The following is a 19,525-nucleotide window of genomic DNA, read 5'->3' as shown; positions in this document are numbered from 1 at the left end:
TAAAATACTAACCAAACAACCAAGTGTGATGTACAAAAACTCAAAGCGATCATCACCATATGTTTTAATATGTGTCACCGTACCCAGATTATGTTTGACCAAATTGTGGAAATAAGCCGGAAGTTTGGTAAAAGAATCCTCTTTCGTACCCCTCAACAACAACAATGCATATTGCTTTGCACGCCAAGTATGATGGTATGAGATATTGATATTCAATTAAGCATTCATATCATTAATAATATCTTTTCCCCGATAAACTCTACTATAATCTTCAGCCAAAACATCAGCAAGATATTCACCCAAAACATATTTGTTTGCTTTTCGATGATTAGGTTGCAAAATTGTTTAAGAACATGTGTGTACATCAACAAATTTAGTCACTTGGAAAAGTCCATCAAAATTATTAATTGCTTTTGCTCTTAGTAACCAAGAACAATTTTCCGAAACACACATAGCTTCATACCTTGATTTGGTGGATCTATTTGTCCTCGTCTGAAAACCTTCTCGGAGACACTTTTTACCAATAGCCCGCTTTAAAAGTTCTTTGTTATTAAATATACTCTCACATTCAATCTTTTGAAGATTGATGTCTACCATTTGTGTTGGGATATTTTCGTTAATATCAACTGGACAATCTGGTAGAGGGGGCATACCATAAAAAAGGTTATCAGGAAACTTAGCTTTAACTTCATCACCCAACTCATCTCCATCTGAATTGCTTTCTAAGTCGGTTATATCTAAAGCTACATCAGCAACATCAACCTAATCCCCGTAAACATGCTTTTTTCATCTTTTTGAGGCTTTTTTTTCTTTTTACTTTTATTTACTACAACCCTATTCAAAACTTTAACTTCTTGTTTAGGAACATCAACACAACGACCACCCACGTCATTAAGATATGTACCAACATCATCATCACCAACATACTTGTAATTTTCAGGATCAACATAGTGAATAGGTGAATAAGTAACATTAACATTTTCAGCAACACTGTGAAATTGAGGTACACTATGAGTATTGAAAGTACCTATCGGATCGTTGCTCCCTTTATAGCTACATAAATTACCAACATCCAGATTTCTGCTCTAACCAGCCTCATTAACCTCATCTCTTTCATCAACCACCACAAACACTTTCACAGCCCTTCATCCACTACATTTGATTACATTTATCAACATTCTAACATCCCTGGCTATATAATAATTCAATTCAGGATGATGGAAACGAAGACTAATTCTATATTTTTCTAACAAACCAATTTTGTTTCTCACCAAACATAAAAAAATCACTATAACTAATATACTCAGAAAATATCAAAGCAAATTCAGAAAATCACTCCATATAGATATACGTATTCCATATTTGTTTCAATAACTTGCTATCTCCACCAGTTACAAGACAAACTATATATTCATTCATCTTTTTTAGAGAGGTTTTTAAGAAATTTCCTAAAAAAATAACAAGTAAACTAATAATTTTCTACAAAAGTTTATATATAATAAGGTTATTTCGTAGTCAAACTCATTGATTTGATGGTCAAACTCATTGATTTCATAGTCAAAAAAAAAAAAAAAAAAAAACTCATCTACGAATATACAAGTGGCTAAAACACATATGTGTTTTAGCCACTTGTACATTCGTAGATGGGATGAGCAAATCGCAGATGGACCATTCCCATCTGCGATTTTGTTGGCTATATTTGCAACTTCAATTTTTTTTTTGGTTATTTTCTACAAAATAATTAATGTTTTTGGCTAAATTTATAGTTTTCTCTATAATATACATCTCTCACAAGTCTACCCTAATAAATGAAAATGTTATTTCACTTGTCATTCTCTTATTTATTTGGCCACATGTCATTTTGTCATAATTTTAAAATATATTTATTTTCTACTTGTCAATTACTTCATTATTCATTTCCACTATATCATTAATTTAGTTTCCATAAATTAAACCTATTATAATAACTATTAATTTCCAATTTCAAATTTCAATTTCAATTTCAAATAAATTTACACTTTAAACATTTGTATTTAACATTTTATTATAATAAATCGTTTAGTACACGGGTCTAACAATTAAACACATAATTTTAATTAATTTATTTTTCACATGTTTTTCTTTTCATAATTTTTACTTATTTCATATTTCAAATTAAAATAAACTCTTCATTTAATCGCTCCTATTTAACATTATGTTTTAATTAACCCGTATAATATACGGTTTCGCAACTAGTTAGATTAATATACAAATTATACAAATGCCCCTTAACTTGGGTCATCTCGTATCATTTAATGTATGTACATATAAAAGAAATAAAAAAAGTAAAGAATATTAAATTTGTAAAAGTCTTTGTAATTGGCATTTTAAAAAGAAAAAGTAAATGCTGTTAACTTTTATTTTTTATGTGCGTAGTTTCAGTAGTTGTGTACCACTATTTACCAAAAAAAAAAAAAAATTTATAGACTTTGTGTTTTCTCTATCGAACTGGCTGACAAAGTTCCGTCGCCGGCGGAACATCCCACACGGCGGAACGCCGCTTCATATATTCAAAATCCGCCACACACTCATCAAACAACAACGCCGTCACCCTTTTCCTCTCCACCGCCAACTTCTCCCCAGCGACTCCATCGAATAATTCCTCCCACCCATCTTCCCACCCGCCATGGCCGTCACATAACTGCAGCGTTCCATTTGCAGTCTCCGTCCAGCTCCACTGCCGATCCAACCCGTTAACAACCGCAGCCGACCACCGACCGGAAAACCTAGAACTACACGGCCGACACTTCACCCCACTCAACGGCCCTTTACTCGACAACGTCGCTACCGGAACTCCAAATCTTCCCGGCGGAAAGTCGTACGTCCGGTCGGAGACAACGCAAAACGGCATCCGTTTGGTTAGATAAGAGACGTTTCGTAGTCTGAGTTGAGCTTGAAACGCTGATTCCGAGTTGAGTTCAGTTAACCCGGCTGAGTCTAGATCTGGGATCATGGAGAGGCGGGAGAGAGCAGTGACGGAGGTGTTGAAATCGCCGACGCCGAAACGGTCGTTGAGGCCGCCGTAGGAGGATCCGGAAGGGACGACGTATTGACCCGGGATGAAAAGGTTGGGTCGGAGTCGGGACGACCAGTACCCATCTACTCGGGTTCGGACTATCCAGTTGTAGGTGAAATTGTTTTGTTGTTGATAGGATTTAATCATGGTTAAGCAACCTTCCACTAGATTGAAGTATTGCAACAAACCCTGCATAGGAAACATGATCGTGGCAGCGTTATTACAAATTTACCCTCTAGAAAAAGTTAAGCAATACAAAAAAGTCAGTTAAAAAACTTGCATATATACTTTTGAATAAAAAAGAAAAAAAAAAATCCAAATTTATAATAACGTTGGTAAAACCGTAAAATATAAAATTCACTTGGAAAGGTTAAATACATTTCCATAAATACAATAAATAAAAGAGAAAGTTGGTATTTTGAATTGACAATTCTACCCTTGACATGAAAGTACATGATTACATTGCATTTTAGAGTGCTAATTTTTTTTCAATATAATATTGCATTATCGTGTCAAATATGTTAGCCGACTTTTTTAGAACTTTAAATTTCGCGTTTGATTTAACGGTCAGGAAACGTGCATGTTTGCCAATTAATTTTTAAACGAAATGATAGGAAATAAATCAAGAAGATTAAAAGTAAATTTTCTTCAACGTACAAATAGCATTATCGGGTCAAATATAAACAAAATGTATAATAATAAATAATAGAATCGGAAATAAAGTACATTTTGTTATCCTGGATTCAGTCCCATTAGATGGAGAAGATTACACCATAATAGACAAAAGTCAAATATTGAGTAATGAAATTTCTCTTGATAACAATTTTCTTTGAACGGTTCTTTAAATAATAAAAGCAAATAAATTCTTGGAACGGATATACGTATCTAGGGGTGTAAACGAGCCGAGCCGAGCCCGAGCCTAACCAAGCTCGAGCTCGGCTCGTTTAATTTGAAGAAGCTCGAGCTCGATTCGAGCTTTAAAATGAAACTCGAGCTCGGCTCGTGGACAATTTAGTGAGCTCGCGAGCCTAAACGAGTTTAAACGAGCCTATATATATATATATATATATATATATATATATATATATATATATATATATATATATATATATATATATATAGCTTCAAATGTTTTTACTATTTATTGTGTGCATGTATGATTAATTTTGGACCAATCATTTTAGTTATTTTAAAAAAGTAATTAATGCATATTAAATGTTGAAGATGTAATTAATATCCTTCATATCTTCAACATGTAATATGCATTAATTACTTTCTTAAAATAACTAAAATGATTGGTCCAAAATTAATCATACATGCACACAATAGATAGTAAAAACATTTGAACCTAAATATATATATATATATATATATATATATATATATATATATATATATATATATATATATATATATATGCTCATTTAGGCTCGCGAGCCCACTAGCTGAAGCTCGGCTCGAGCTCGTTTAATAAACGAGCCTCATATTTAGGCTCGAGCTCGGCTCGGGCTCGTTTAATTCGATCTCGAGTCGAGCTTTTAACGAGTAGCTCGGCTCACTTACACCCCTATATGTATCTTTATTTGAATATTAATTTGACATATTTAATTTATTTTTGTTGATGCAAGGCGATAGAGATTATTGGCACCACGCACCACAGTTAGATGAGGTGTTCCTGCAGTGATGTGGTGAATATCATACTATCTAGTGTGCGGTGATAAGGTTATGTCCTCATGAGGAGAATATATTGTGTCTTTTTTTTTCTATGTTTAATTTTGTTGTACAATACAACATCTATTGTTGTATATTTTAAGGAGATAAAGAAATACTCTATTTTGTATAAGTAAAGATGAATGAAAGATAAAAATAAATGTAAAACGACTCGACCATAAAGTTAAACTAATAATAATAATAATAATAATAATAATAATAATAATAATAATAATAATAAGACAAAATTGAAAAAATGTCCCTGTGGTATGTATTTTTTTGGGGTTTTGGTCCAAATCGCGGTTTTTTTGGCTTTGTGGTCCTTTTGGCCATGTTTGTACGTAGATTTGGTCCCTAGTAAAATTGAAATGACTAAATTGCCCTTATTAGATTTATTTTCTATTTTCTTTTTTTATAAGTATTTTTATATATTAAATAAAGATTCTCTCTCTCTCTCTCTCTCTCTCTCTCTCTCTCTACACCAGACAAGCCTTCATCTTCCCTCTTTCAAACCTCAATTCCCTGTGAAAATTGAGACCCAAAAAATCGTGATTTACTCATATACACACTCGAGAAATCGAGGTCCCTCTCCACACTTACAAGAACATGTTTATGTGAAAGGATAAAATCGAAGAACGGGGGAGAGTTCCCCTTGACTCTGATTCTGCTGGTGGGTCATCTTTGAGATGGGTTTGGGATGAGATGGTTAAGGTTTGGGTTTTGCATATGATTGAAGAGAAGACGGCGAAGGTGACTATTAACAAAGCTCTCATCTTTCTTTCTTTTTTCTTCATTGAGCCCTTGTAAAAAAGGAGGATTCTCCCCTGTTCATCAGCTTCTTTACATAAACTTGCAAGACTCTTAATTTTTTTTTGGCTTCCTTTGTGTCAATCATCAATCGATACTTACAGAAAAAAGAATCCAACCTTTTTTTGGTATTTCACTGAAAACTAATTAGGAAAGTAGTACCTCTGTTCTTCATTTTTCTACACCCTTGGTGGGGTTGATTGGGGGTGGAACAAGACACATCAGGTGGTTCTTGTTCTTCAATTTCGTTTTATCCATCCCTAGTAACGAAATGAGATGGTGGTGATTCGTTACTGCTGTGAATGACGGTACTAGGTTGACGTAGGGATGGTGCTGGCGAGCCTCAATCAGAACAGTGGGTGAAAAAAAACGAGCCCCTTTGGTCGGTGGGTGGATTTGTGTGTTACTGTCGATTTGAATTAGATTTTTTGCTTGGTATTCAAATGTATAATCAGAAACTTTCTTCTAGGTTTGGTCTGCAAAAAATCTAAGATTGTGAAGAGGCTGCAGGTGGTGGAGGAAAGAGCTCCGACAGAAACAGTGGGGTGGGGATGGTGGTTTCCGATGGGGAAAGAGGTGGTGGCGGCGGTGATGCTATGGTGGAGTAATGGTGGTTAAAGGTGGAGAAATGAGAGGAGGGTAAGGGAGGTTTTACGAATTTTTGAAGAAAAGAGAGAGAGAAAGAGAGAGAGAGAGAGAGAGAGAGAGAGAAATATGGGCCCAAATTACTTATTTATTTTCTTTTTCATTTGAGTTAAATAGCAAAAACAATAAAAAAAAAAATATACCTGAAGGGCATTATAGTAATTTTAATTTTACAAAGGACCAAATTCACGTACAAACATGGTCAGAAGGACCACGATCCAAAAAAGTCGGGGTTTGAACTAAAACCCCAAAAAAATGCATACCAAACGAGCCATTTTTGCAGTTTTGTCTAATAATAATAAATGAGAATTAATTAAAAGATACACCCACAATTCGCATAAAATGACTATTAGAGATGATACATTAATAGAAATTGATTTAACGCGGTCATAAAACAAGATATTTTTTCATTGGTAATTGGAATCAAAATTTAAATAACTTATTAGATTTTCCTAATTCCTTTTGAGAATGATCTCCACTTTCTATGTATCCCAAAAGAATAAAAGTACATTAAAAATTGAAGTCTCCAAATGAAATCTATAGGCCTATTTCATTATAGTATTTGATTCCCATTTAGAAAAAATAAATAAATAAATAAAATGGGATAAATTCCCCCATATTTAGTGAATTACATTAAACGATCGATATACAATATAATCATATAAGAGGAAATTATTTTGTTATTTAAGAGTTAAATAAGTTAAAGAAAACTATGGATGTAATACAAAAGTTGGACCACCCATCAAATTATAGCGAAAAACATTAGAATGCACCGATTAGAAATTGATGCTTATATTTTGCATGTATATTGTTATAAAGAGTACAAAAGTATATAAATACAGTTATTATAAATAGTAACAAAACATATCATTTTAATATCTTTGATAGTATAGTGTTTCGTATATTTTATCTTTTCTAAATTTAGGTATACATATCCATGCATGCAACAAAATCTACTTTGTTATTTTAATGATATAATTTATATATTTATATTTCAAATATCAATATTAATTTATATGATCCAAAATAACATCAAAATATATTTCGATCAACCTAACATATACCCACTAAATGGTTTAGAGTACAATGGTATCCGATTAATTTTGATAGGATATCTTTCAATCCAACCAATTGAGGGTTTAAATCATGTTTCGAACACAACTAGATTAGTTATTTCAGTTTTTCACTTCTACTATTTGTGTACTTGTTGCTACTTCATGCTTAATGAAAACTTTAGCATCATAATAAGAGAAAAATATAGTTTTATAGTAGAACTTAGTGGTTTATATTAAATTATTGTAATAAAATAATTAGTTGTACACGTATAATTATTGAATTTTATGATAGATAAGGAGACAGCATAGCATATAACCATATCCCCACAAAGTCATTTCCCTTCAGAATTTATAAATCTCACCAACTGATAGCAACAACTAACCTAGATTTGAATGCGACACTCTCCCCATATTAATTCTTGCATTCTATTGAGATCTATACATGCTATATCCAATAAAATTATATATATATATATATATATATATATATATATATATATATATATATATATATATATATATATATATATATATATATATATAATAATTGATCACTAAACAATTTATTTAACTAAAGTCTTAAAAATACCAATTTTACGGCCAGAATAATTAGTACTGATAATTGATATTTCAAAAAATTCATTTATATATCTAAAACGGTTTATTAGGGTGGCCAAATGGCCATAATTTGCTAGGTTAGGTTGGTTGATCCACCAACAGTTTGTTAATCCACTTTATTAAATTCTATAAAATAGATGAATTATGAGTACAAAAAATATAGATTAAACACTCTAGAAAGCTATAAACATTTAAATTCGTTAATTTTAAACTGTTTGGCTCATTTAAATTATTTTTTGTCAAAACGTTTATTGTTGGTGTTGTCATAATCTCCTTCGGCTTAAATAATTAGAAATAGACTAAAATGTATATATCGTTGTTCTACAAAAATATAGTTATTTACTATTTTACTTCGTTTGACTTATTATCAATATAGAAGATATATAATTAATGTTGACTCTATTTTAGTATTAATACATTAGAAAAACTCGCATTATTTTCTATATAGATATATCCTATATCTAATTTAAATTTAATTTTATACCATAAAAACAAGTTAATATGCTCAAATTAGAAGGTACTAAAGCGCGCCACCTTCCATGATTGTTGAAGTTGGCAGCCGCGGTTTAACTAACACCATCTTCAACCAACAACATTTTTCTTCAATTTTTAAAATAATTTTCCTTTTATTAACTAACTTTGATTAAAAAAATTGTAGAAATAATACCATGATTTTCAAATACCGTAAATGCTAAAACAACTTTATATTGATAAAATCAGGTTTCCTTCTATTTTCAATAAAACAGATTAAATGTGGACTAATTAATAACTGATAAATTGCCATCCCTAAGTATTACTTTTGTTCCAAAAATAAACAAATAAATAAATAAGGTCGTTTTAACTATTTTAATTTTTATGGAAATATCATAAAGTACAACCCTTCTTTTGTGCATACAAAAATTGACCATAAAGTAATTAAACCATACAATTGTCGTAATAAGTTGAGTTGTAAACAACAGCTTTAAATGTTATATGTTTTTTGAAATTATAATAATCAGAATTGTGGAAAAAAAAAAAAAAAAAAAAAAGGATTTTCTAACATATGTCTTAAAGACACACTTAAAAAACATTAATTGAACTATCAATTATGGAGAATGGTACCATAATTAAATGTAAAATTTATTAATTATAGAAATTATTTTTTCATAATTAATGTATTTATATTTAATTATAGTAAATATATTAGAAAATCTCAAAAAAAAATATAAAAATAATGAAATAGAGGAAAAATGAACAGAAGCTGTTAAACATGCATGGGGAATGTAATAAGGTTAAATCCATTTATGGGTTAAGAATCAAAACCTAAAACGATACTTTATGTGTTAAAATTTTGCACGAATACGAAAATTTTGCAAAATTGGATCAAGTTGATTCCATTAAAAGCGGCAAAAGGAAGCAAGAATCAAAACTGTAAAATTAATTACCTGAATGCCATTCGGCGAGTTACTGGCGGTTAACACTCTCACCGCCGATTCATTTTCCGGTATATCCACCGGCTTGAATATCCTGATCGAAGCAATTTTTGGCGCCGTTTTTAGAAGAGAAAATTTATACGAATTGGAGTCCAAAGGACTGTTCAGAAACAGATCAGCGTTAGGATACTCTTCCAGAATCTTCTCAACAATCGAAGGTCCGGTCAGTTCAAACCGTCGTGCTCCGCCTACCAAACAAACCGCCATCCTTGACTGTTTCAATTCCGTCGTCGGAAATGTCGTGCCGGAATTAGGTGAACGATTCTGATTAACAGAGAATGACTTGAGGTTTTTTAAATAGTGCAAAGGATTGTATCCGGTGAACATTCCGCTGTTTCCGACGACTCTGGTGGTGGTAATGGATAGAAACAGCAGGAGAGAGATTGGAACGATAAGTAATAGCAGAAACCGCCATTTGAGATCAAAGAAACGTTTTGTTATCTGTGGTAACAGCTTCTCTATATTTTTCATGATCAGAAGATCAATGAATCAAATGATCTTCTTGCTGTTAACAAAAAATATGAATCAAATGAATTGCGGTTGAAGATCGAGTTAAAGAGAAAAAGCTGTTACAAAATTTTGAAAACAGAGAATCACAGATAGAATGATGAAGTAGAACACAATGTTATCGTGTGGGGCTGTGTAGGTTGGGAAGGAGAAGAGTTATGCAAATTCAATTTATTTCATATATATATATATATATATATATATATATATATATATATATATATATATATATATATATATATATATATATATATATATATATATATATATATATATATATATATTCACTCTAATAAAACTTATCATTAATATTATATCATGTGTCATGTAGATATATTAGAAAACTCATTTCAAAATTCAAATTTATATTTTCTAATTATATGTTAAATTTGAAGTTATAATAACTTTAAATTTTTTATATATCTTTTAATTAAATAATTTATTTAAAATAACTGATTAATAATTATAAATTTTTATTATAAAAGTTTAATTAATTTTATAACCCGTGGAAAACATGGTGTGTGTATATATATATATATATATATATATATATATATATATATAAGGCTTAGGTTGTTTTGTTTTTACTAAGTATTTTGTGCCAGAATGCACAGATCTGGACCAACGAATGAAATTAATCAATGGACACGATTTGAGAGTGTATAATATTACAATGGGGTAACATGTACCATATAATCACATAATTTTTAGCAAAAGGTATTTTAGACAATTAACTACATTTATAAAAGGAAATTTTCGGATTTTTAGGGATGATTAATTCTCCTAATTTAAAAAAATCTGAATTTTTTAATTAATTCAATTTCAATTTTTAACGATTATATTCTGTCAGAATATTTTTTGTTAGAATGATGCTCTTTCAGAATTTTATTGTAATAGAATATTATTTTGTTATAATGATGCTCTTTCAGAATTTTATTCTAATATAATATCATTGAAGAAAACAAAATTCTTGAATCAGATGTTGAAAAATAACAAATATCATAATATATTCTTATACATCCGAACTTAAATACAAATTCATACATATTTTTACAGACTAAAATCCCTATACATTTTAATATAATTATACATATTCTAAAAGAATATCAAGGTCTTCAACGCCTTCTTCCAGCCATTCCTATCACAAATACAACAAAAAACTAATAATTGTTAAAAACATGATACTTGCAATTAACTATCACTTAATATATTTTGGTAGAATAAATAGAATATGACAGAATACATATAATATATTCTAGCAGAATATATCGATTTTATTCTGGTAGAATACATAATTTCCAACAACATATTTGATTTAGAATGCATACCACAAGGTTCAAAGAGTAAATTAATTTGTGCTGATGAAAAATAAAAAGGCACAAACAACCTAGAATTGTATTCCATAACCGAAAGAAAAAAAATATATGTCAGACCCAATAAAGCATAGAAACGTGGTTTTCATATAAGATTTGAAAACATTATTTTGTAAGAAAGAAGAGCATCCACATAAGAGAAATTGAAACTCATCAACTTGAACACATGAATAAAGAATGTTACTTACATTATAAATCCCTGATACAAGAGTTGGAACCATATGAACTTACATCTTTTTCTATGCTTCCTTCTAACTAAAATTGACTCATTAAGCAAGAAAGAACCAATTTAGAAATAAGTAACTGAAGTTCACTGAGACATATTAACAAACAGTTGGTGTGCAAGTCAGAATATTTTTAATTCCTCCAACAGGGATGCCATTGTTTATGATATTCTTCTATATCTTCGAACCTAATATCAAGAACTGGGAATTTAGAGAAAAATCGAACCATATAAAAATCTTAACTGATTGGAATCGAGAATTGACAATTTATGGGGCTATCCTTGTCACTCGACTTTCTTCCAAATACTGACAATAAACATGATACATGAATAAAGAAGATAACATGATACCTGAGATGTCATTTACGGTTCGTGGAGGGAAAACGAAGCAGAAGAGTTGTTGCAAAAAAGGAGCGAACCTCTCTTCTCGTTGGTTGTCTTCTAGAACTCCGACAGGTAGAAGACAGAATAAGAAACAGGGACATACTAGACTTACCAAACGAGTAATCTGCCTTAGACCTTCCAGCCTTTCTTCTCTCCGGTTGTCTTCTAGAACTCCGACAGGTAGCTCCAGCGAGTTTCCCGATCTCGCCCTCTCTTCTCGCTGGTTGCTAAAGAAGGCCGCAAAAAAGAAATAGATGTGTTATGGTTGGAACGGAACAATATGCACGCCTATAAACGAGAACACAAATGACTAGGTCAAATATATTACTTTATTTCCTTAATTGCAAGATTTAAATTAAATGATTTCCTTAATTAAAAGTACAAAATGTCCAAAATACCCTTTAATGATTTATTTAATGATTTATTATTTCTTGAATTCTCATTGGTGCATTTAGGCACACAATATTTGCCAAAAACATTTGAACATAGCTCTTATATATATATATATATATATATATATATATATATATATATATATGTGTGTGTGTGTGTGTGTGTGTGTGTTTAAATGTTGCTACCTAAGAACCAATAAGAAATTATGAATAATTAAATTATTTATTTAATAATATAATGGTATAACAGTAATCTTGACTACATTTATTTATGATAAAAATAACTTCCATATTTACTCTGATGTATTCATGGTAAGGAAATTACTCCTAAAAACCTAGTTGTGTGGCCGCCGCACAAAGACACGCACAAACCTCATAAAGAAGTTGATATTCTTCTTCCTCACAAAGACAACGATTCTTCTCTACGTGTGTGTCACTAGCAACAACAAGAGAATCGAGTTCTTCTACTGTTTTTTTTTCTTGAATCGAAGTTCATAAAAGATTACCAAGAAAAGGGATATATTTCTTCTCTGCGTTCCAGGTTTGTCCTCCACCTCCAACGCCTCCCTCTTCCACCTCCAGTGCCGCCCTGTTCCACCTCCAGCGTTTTGAACTCGAATTCTGGTGTTTTCAAAAACCCTAGAGCTACAACTTTAACCATCCCTTCTATATTGTGATTCTTTATATTCTTTTTTACCCCTTTCTTGTATGTGAGTTCAATTTCAAAGAGAGAAAGACATTAGTGGTGACCCTGCTACCAAGGATGTCACCACTCTTTTAGTAGGAATAAAATACAACCTATCCTTCTTCTCTGAGTTCCGATTAATTGTCCATTTGTGCGACTTAGTATCAATGATGCTTTATTGGTTGGCACCTATAATATGGTGAGTAGATGTTTAATTTTCAAGACCTTTTTTTCTATCTTGATGAATCTTCAAGATTAATCTTGGTCAATCTTTTAGAATTTCTGATTATTCTTGGCTCCCCCTTATGCAATTTCAGTTTTATTTGTCAATTTCTTTTAATGTTCATCTATCTTTTTCAAGATTTCTACCTATAACTATAACACTCTAAAAATCAAAGAAACTTAAAATTTTCAAAATCAACCACTTAACAGCATTGTTTACTAAAGAGTCATTATTCAAAAGCATTATTTCAAAATCAAAGATTTTCCAAGACCCTGTGACATAAAACAGGAAGTTGTGCACGATCACGTCTTCGCCTTCCCACGATCCTTTGAAGTACGTGAAACCATAAACTAAAACTATAAGCCTAAGCTTAGTGAGTTTCCCCCAAAGTACCAACACATGCACACACATTGATAACAACATATACTGGGTCCACAGCTTAAAAGACTGGATTACCTCTTAGCCCACAGCATGAGTTGGAACGCCTATCGAGCTCTCAGGTCATATCTAGATTACTCCCGAGCCCACAACATAAGTCTGGATTACCTTCAGGACCTACAGCTTATGTCTGGATTGCTCCGGATTTGTTGGCTATCGCGCAAAGTAGTACAACCTCAACCCAACACAATATGTCAGCATATATAACATATAGCATAACACAGAACCAACAAATACATATAATCATATAGATCTACTAATCAGTTACAAATTAACATAATATCATCCTAACCATGATAAATAATCTAGTGGCCTAGCATTGGTGCCTTCGACCCACGGGTACTGTGAGGAAAACTCACCTCTCAGTCTGAATGTGGTCTGAATAATTCCCTGCTCCGACAACCGGATTTATCCGACTTCTAAATATCAAAACATTTATCATTCTAAATAAATAAAAAATTTCCCAAAATACCCTTGGTCAAAATTAGTCAAAATCAACAAATTAATCGGGTCAACCTAGCCGAGTCAACCCAGCCGAGTCAACTCAGTCGAGTCAATCTAGGCCTCATATGTGGCGCGTACTTCCGATGTACGTGGGGGGTACTCGTGGTCTGAGGCATCGGGGCTCATTATGCGTACACGCAACGTACCATTTGATACGCCCAGTGTACACAACAGCTTTCCATCTTAACCTCTTAAGAGCATAATACTTCAACTTTTCATGTCCAAATGCATATCCAAGTCCAAAATACAACTGAGATTCAAAAAGTTTCCAACTTTATGACTTTGCATGCCCATTAAGTGCTTAATATCAACAAACTTAATTTCTTAACACTTAAAGACCTCCTAGAGCATGCATGGGGAAGAACTAAGCATCAAGATCTCCTTTTTATGACTCAATACCCTTCATTGGGTCAGAAAGGACAACTTATTTGATCAAGAGCATTCCATGCTCAAGAATCACAAAAGTTGGGACCAAAAATACCTTAAATGAAGGATAACTAGATCCATGAGAAAAGATGATCAAGTTAGGAGCTTTTTACCTCCTAGAGGTTGCTAGTAAGTAGAGAATCCCATATCCAAGCTTCTTCCAAGCTCCAATGTCCTTCTATCAACTTCTTTTTCTTCAAGAACACCAAAAAAACACACAAATGAGCTCAAAGTGCAAACTTCTCACTTAGGGTTAGCTAGAGGGAAGATTTCTCAGATGGAGGCTGATGAGGGTGAAGGTCTTGGGGCCATAAGGATGTTTAAATAGGGTCCAAACCCTAAATTTTAGGGTTTGAACCCCTCGCACGTACGCCCTGCGTATGCGGTGTACTCCCAACGTACTACACTCCTTGCATGTACGCCTTGCGTACAAAGCATACGAAGTCTCAGCCCAAAATTACCAAAATGCCACTATGGGCCATTTTGCAATACTTCTCATGCAATGGGACCAGATTGTAATATTTCTTCATACATAGGTTTAAAATTGATATTATCTCATCATCAGGATGTTACAATTCTCCCCCACTTAAACTAGACTTCGTCCTCAAAGTCCGCTGCTGCAAACAATTCCGAGTAATGCTCCTACATCTCCGCCTCTGGCTCCCAGGTCCACTTGGAGCCTTTCCGATGTTTCCACTGAACCTTTACCAAATGTATCTCCTTGTTGCATAGAACCTTCACTTTTCTCTCCACTACCGCTATCAGCCTCTCAATATAATTCAAGCGCTCATCGACCTGAATATCATCCAAAGGGACCACTGCCTCATCATCCAACATGCATTTTCATAACTGCGAAACATTGAAAGTATTATGCATTTGGCTAAGCTTCCTAGGCAAGTCCAACCGGTAGGCCACCCTGCCTACCCTGGCGATCACATGGAATGGTCCACTATACCGGGGACCCAATTTTTCCCTCTTCCCGAAGCATATCACACCCTTCCAGGGTGATACCTTTAGTAGCACCATATCACCGACTTGGAACTCCAACTCTAAATGACGTCGGTCGGCATAGCTCTTCTGTCAACTCTGAGTTGTCTATAGTCTCTACCTGATCTGATGGATGAGCTTTGTGGTCTATAGGACTACCTCAGTCCTTCCCATAACTCTGTGACCGACCTCCCCCAACAAACTGGGGTACGACATTTCCGACCATATAGAAGTTCGTAAGGCGGTGCAAAAATGTTGGAGTGATAACTGTTGTTGTAGGAAACCACTACAAGAGGTAAGTAAGAATCCCATTTTCCACCAAAATCTATGACACAAGCCTGCAACATATCCTCAAGTCTCGGGATGGTCCGCTCACTTTGGCCGTCAGTTTGAGTAAACATGATAAGCAATGCTGAAATGCAGCCTCGTACCCAGTTCCTCGTGGAACTTCTAGTAGAATCATGAAGTGAACCGAACATATTGGTCTGATACAATGGAAACTGAAACCCCATGATGAGCAAAAATCTCTCGAACATACACATCAGCCAATTTCTTGGTCGAAGAGCACTCCTGGATGGCCAAAAATTGGGCACTCTTGGTTAACTGATCCACGATGACCCATATAGCATCAAAACCCTTGGCAGTCCTTGGTAGCTTGGTGATGAAGTCCATGGTGATTTATTCCCACTTCCACATGGGAACTTCCAAAGGCTGCAACTTTCCATGCGGCCTCTGGTGCTCGGCCTTGACCATCATACAGGTTAAGCACCTCTCAGCGTACCAAGCTATCTCCCTCTTCATACACGGCCACCAGCATGCCTACGACATTTATGGAACTGATGAATTGGGTATGCAGGCCGATGCACGATCGATCAGTCATTGTTTTCATTAATGATATCTTGGTATATTCTAAGACCATAGAGTAACATGAGGGGCTCCTTCGAGAGCTTCTAGAAGTTTTGAGGCGAGAACGGCTATATGCCAAGTTCTCAAACTGTGAATTTTGGTTACAAGAGGTCTAGTACTTGGGGCATCTCGTTAACCAGAACAGGATTTTGGTCGATCCAGCCAAGATCGAGGCCATAATGCAGTGGGAGGTTCTGAAGTCTCTCTCGAAGATCAAGAGTTTCAGGTTGCATTCAAGACACTGAGACAAAAGTTATGTGAGGCCCTAGTGTTGACCCTCCTTAAGGGCGTTAAGTATTTTATGATATTTTGTGATGCATCCATCACCGGCCTGGGGGCGCTATTATGCAATGAAGGAGGGTTATTGCTTATACTTCTCGGCAGCTGAAGCCGCATGAGGCTGTTTATCCGACTCATTATTTGGAGTTGCGAGCAGTGGTGTTTGCTCTCAATATTTGGTGGCATTATTTGCATGGAGTCTGGTGTACTATCTACACGGATCACAAGAGTTTGAGATATCGTATGGATCAACCAAATCCGAATATGAGACGGCGTAGATGGCTTGACATGGTCAAGGATTATGACTGCAAGATTATGTATCACCCAGGGAAGGAGAATGTAGTCGTTGATGCTTTCAGCTGCAAGATAGCTAATTCTGCTATTGAGAGCCTATGTATGAGGATTTCAATTGATTTTCCATTGCTGGGATTTGATTAGGGAGGCTCGGACTGGGGGATTCAAGAAAGAAAATTAGAAACATAAGAGACTCAGGGGTGAGATTGACAGGTTTGATACTGACAATCATGGATTATTGACTTGGTATGGACGGGTCTGGGTTCAATATTTTGGTGAGGTTAGGCAAACTGCATTGGAGGAGGCACACAAGTCTAGGTTTTCAATATACCTTGGAGCCACCAAGATGTACCGAGATTTGAGACTTAGTTACGGGTGGTCGTTCATGAAGAGAGAGAGAGAGAGAGAGAGAGAGAGAGAGATACCATGGTATGTTGAGAGGTGCTTGACAATGGTCAAGGCCGAACACCAGAGGTTGCATGACAAGGTGTAGCCCTTGGAGGTTCCCATGTGGAAATGGGAACATATTACTATGGATGTAACATCCAAAAAATTTACGCCAAATTTAAACTTTTCAAGCATAAATAAAACCAAATAGTAATTGTTTACAAAAGTGTTTTCAATTCATTATTCAAGCAGCGTGTCCCAAAAGCCAGATCATAAGGATGAGGAGCGGTACGGTCACGCCTTCTCCTTGCCATGAACTCCTGAGGTGCCTGAAAAAATAAACTCAAAACTGTAAGCCCGACGGCTTAGTGAGCTACCCCCAAAATACCAATACCACACTGATACTACCATATCTGTAATAACCAATTAATCAACATGCATACTGGGCCATCGGCCTAACTGGACCGCCCTACAGGGCCTACAGTCCAACTGGATCTACATCGAGCCTTTGGCATGACTGGACCACCACGTGGGCCTACAGTCTTCCCGGACCGCTCCTAGGGTGTGTTGGCCTTCAGCACAAAGCAGGACTGCCTCAACCCATGCAACAAGCAAATAACCATGTATGCATAACAAACATTTACTAGCATATACAAAATATCGAACATATCTGTCTCACTGATTACCAAACATAGCAATCTCTCATAACTAGAGCACTGACCTAGCAAGTCACTAACATATCAATCCCTACGGATCATAAGAACATAACATATAGTCTATCCTGATTCTGATCTAACGGATCATATTCACATGTAGCATACCATAACGATAACAACTAAAGGACCGGCCTTGGTGCCTTAGACCCTATCGATATAGTGAGGATAACTCACTTTGCAGATGTCAACTCGGAAGATAAACTCCAACTCTCGGGTCACTTGACACAGGCTCCACCACCTATTACCGTAGTACAATATACTTATAAGTCCTTAACCTTATAAGGTACTCCATAACCTACTAGTAAACCCCTGGCCAAGGTCAAAGTCTTTCGTCAAGGTCAACAGTCCATGTTGACCTTAACTCGCCGAGCACCCTCGGCTACTCACTGAGTTCCTTGAAGCACTATCTAACTCGCTGAGTTATCGAGGTGACTTGTCGAGTTCCTCCGATTCTCGATCACACTTTTAAGCCACCCGTCGAGTTTCCTTCTTGCAACTCGACGGATACACACGCATACATATCCTGGAGAAAACTCATCCGACTCGCTGAGTTGTTCATACAACTCACTGAGTCTATGACAATCTTCATCGGACTCGCCGAGTTGCTCATCCAACTCATCAAGTTCAAGGCCATCTTCATACAACTCGTCGAGTTCCTTCAGCCCTTAAGCCATACAGACTCATTTAAGCCATGCAATGGCTCCAAATTACAGATCCAAGCTTCTAGAGCATGCTTTTCACGTAAAGTTGCAAACTTTATGTGTATGCATGGCTAAAAAAGGCTCTTAACGGCAATTCTAAGCTCTTAATGGGGTTTCATGCACAAGGAGGGTTTCAATCACCCCCATACCCGCAACTTTATGACTTTAGGACTTAGAATGGGTCCAGATCTGAAGTTACAACTTCAGATCTAGACCATAGCTCCCCATATCAACTCAAAATCCATAAAACCCTAAAACTCAACCAAAAGAAAAGAGATCTAGAAGGAAAGGTAAGTAAAGATTGAAACTTGATACCTCCAGAAGATGCTAGCTGAGGTAAGTTCTGCTTCCCACACCTTCCTTGCTTCAACTCCTTTGCTCTTCAAGCTTTTCCCTCCTAGCCAACCTTCTTTCCAAGGCTTAAATCACACCAAAAAGAGTACCACACGAATTAGGGTTTCACTGAGCTTCTCAAAGACTGTAAAGAGGCCAAAGGAGGCTGAGGCTCCTTAAAATAGGGTGCAAAACCCCAAGATATAGGGTTTCATCTGCCAGCTTCTACTCGTCGAGTCCCTTCATGGACTCAACGAGTAGGTCACTAAACATGCGTATCAAACTCGTTGCTACTCGAAGAGTACGACAACCAACTCGTCGAGTAAGCCTTAAAACCAATTAAATTCTTATTTAAACGATACCTGGGAATCGGGGCGTTACAATGGATTTCATCACCAAGTTACC

The 19,525-nt window shown here is 34.9% G+C and overlaps 1 protein-coding gene across 1 annotated transcript; it reads right to left on the bottom strand.

The window, feature by feature from the left end:
* Nucleotides 1-2,339: 2,339 nt before the first annotated feature.
* Nucleotides 2,340-10,017, bottom strand: LOC145086008 (uncharacterized). The gene is made up of 2 exons (XM_079023720.1): nucleotides 9,315-10,017; nucleotides 2,340-3,244 (listed from the first exon to the last, which is right to left on the bottom strand). The coding sequence occupies exons 1-2, from the start codon at nucleotides 9,831-9,833 to the stop codon at nucleotides 2,480-2,482; spliced, it is 1,284 nt and encodes a 427-aa protein (XP_078879846.1). The 5' UTR covers nucleotides 9,834-10,017; the 3' UTR covers nucleotides 2,340-2,479.
* Nucleotides 10,018-19,525: the final 9,508 nt, after the last annotated feature.

This window comes from Lactuca serriola, chromosome 2 (assembly GCF_051521515.1).
Source record: "Lactuca serriola cultivar US96UC23 chromosome 2, Lser_US96UC23_V15, whole genome shotgun sequence".
Classification (NCBI taxonomy): Eukaryota; Viridiplantae; Streptophyta; class Magnoliopsida; order Asterales; family Asteraceae; genus Lactuca; species Lactuca serriola.
Note: the sequence above shows the minus strand (reverse complement) of the source record. Positions and strands in the feature narration are given on the sequence as shown.

What these genes read in the sequence shown, in the direction of transcription:
- LOC145086008 (XM_079023720.1), bottom strand. Translation starts at nt 9,833, where the DNA reads ATGAAAAATATAGAGAAGCTGTTACCACAGATAACAAAACGTTTCTTT. An exon ending in ACTCGCCGAATGGCATTCAG is followed by an intron (nt 3,245 to 9,314) that starts GTAATTAATTTT and finishes TTTCCTATGCAG; the next exon opens with GGTTTGTTGCAATACTTCAA.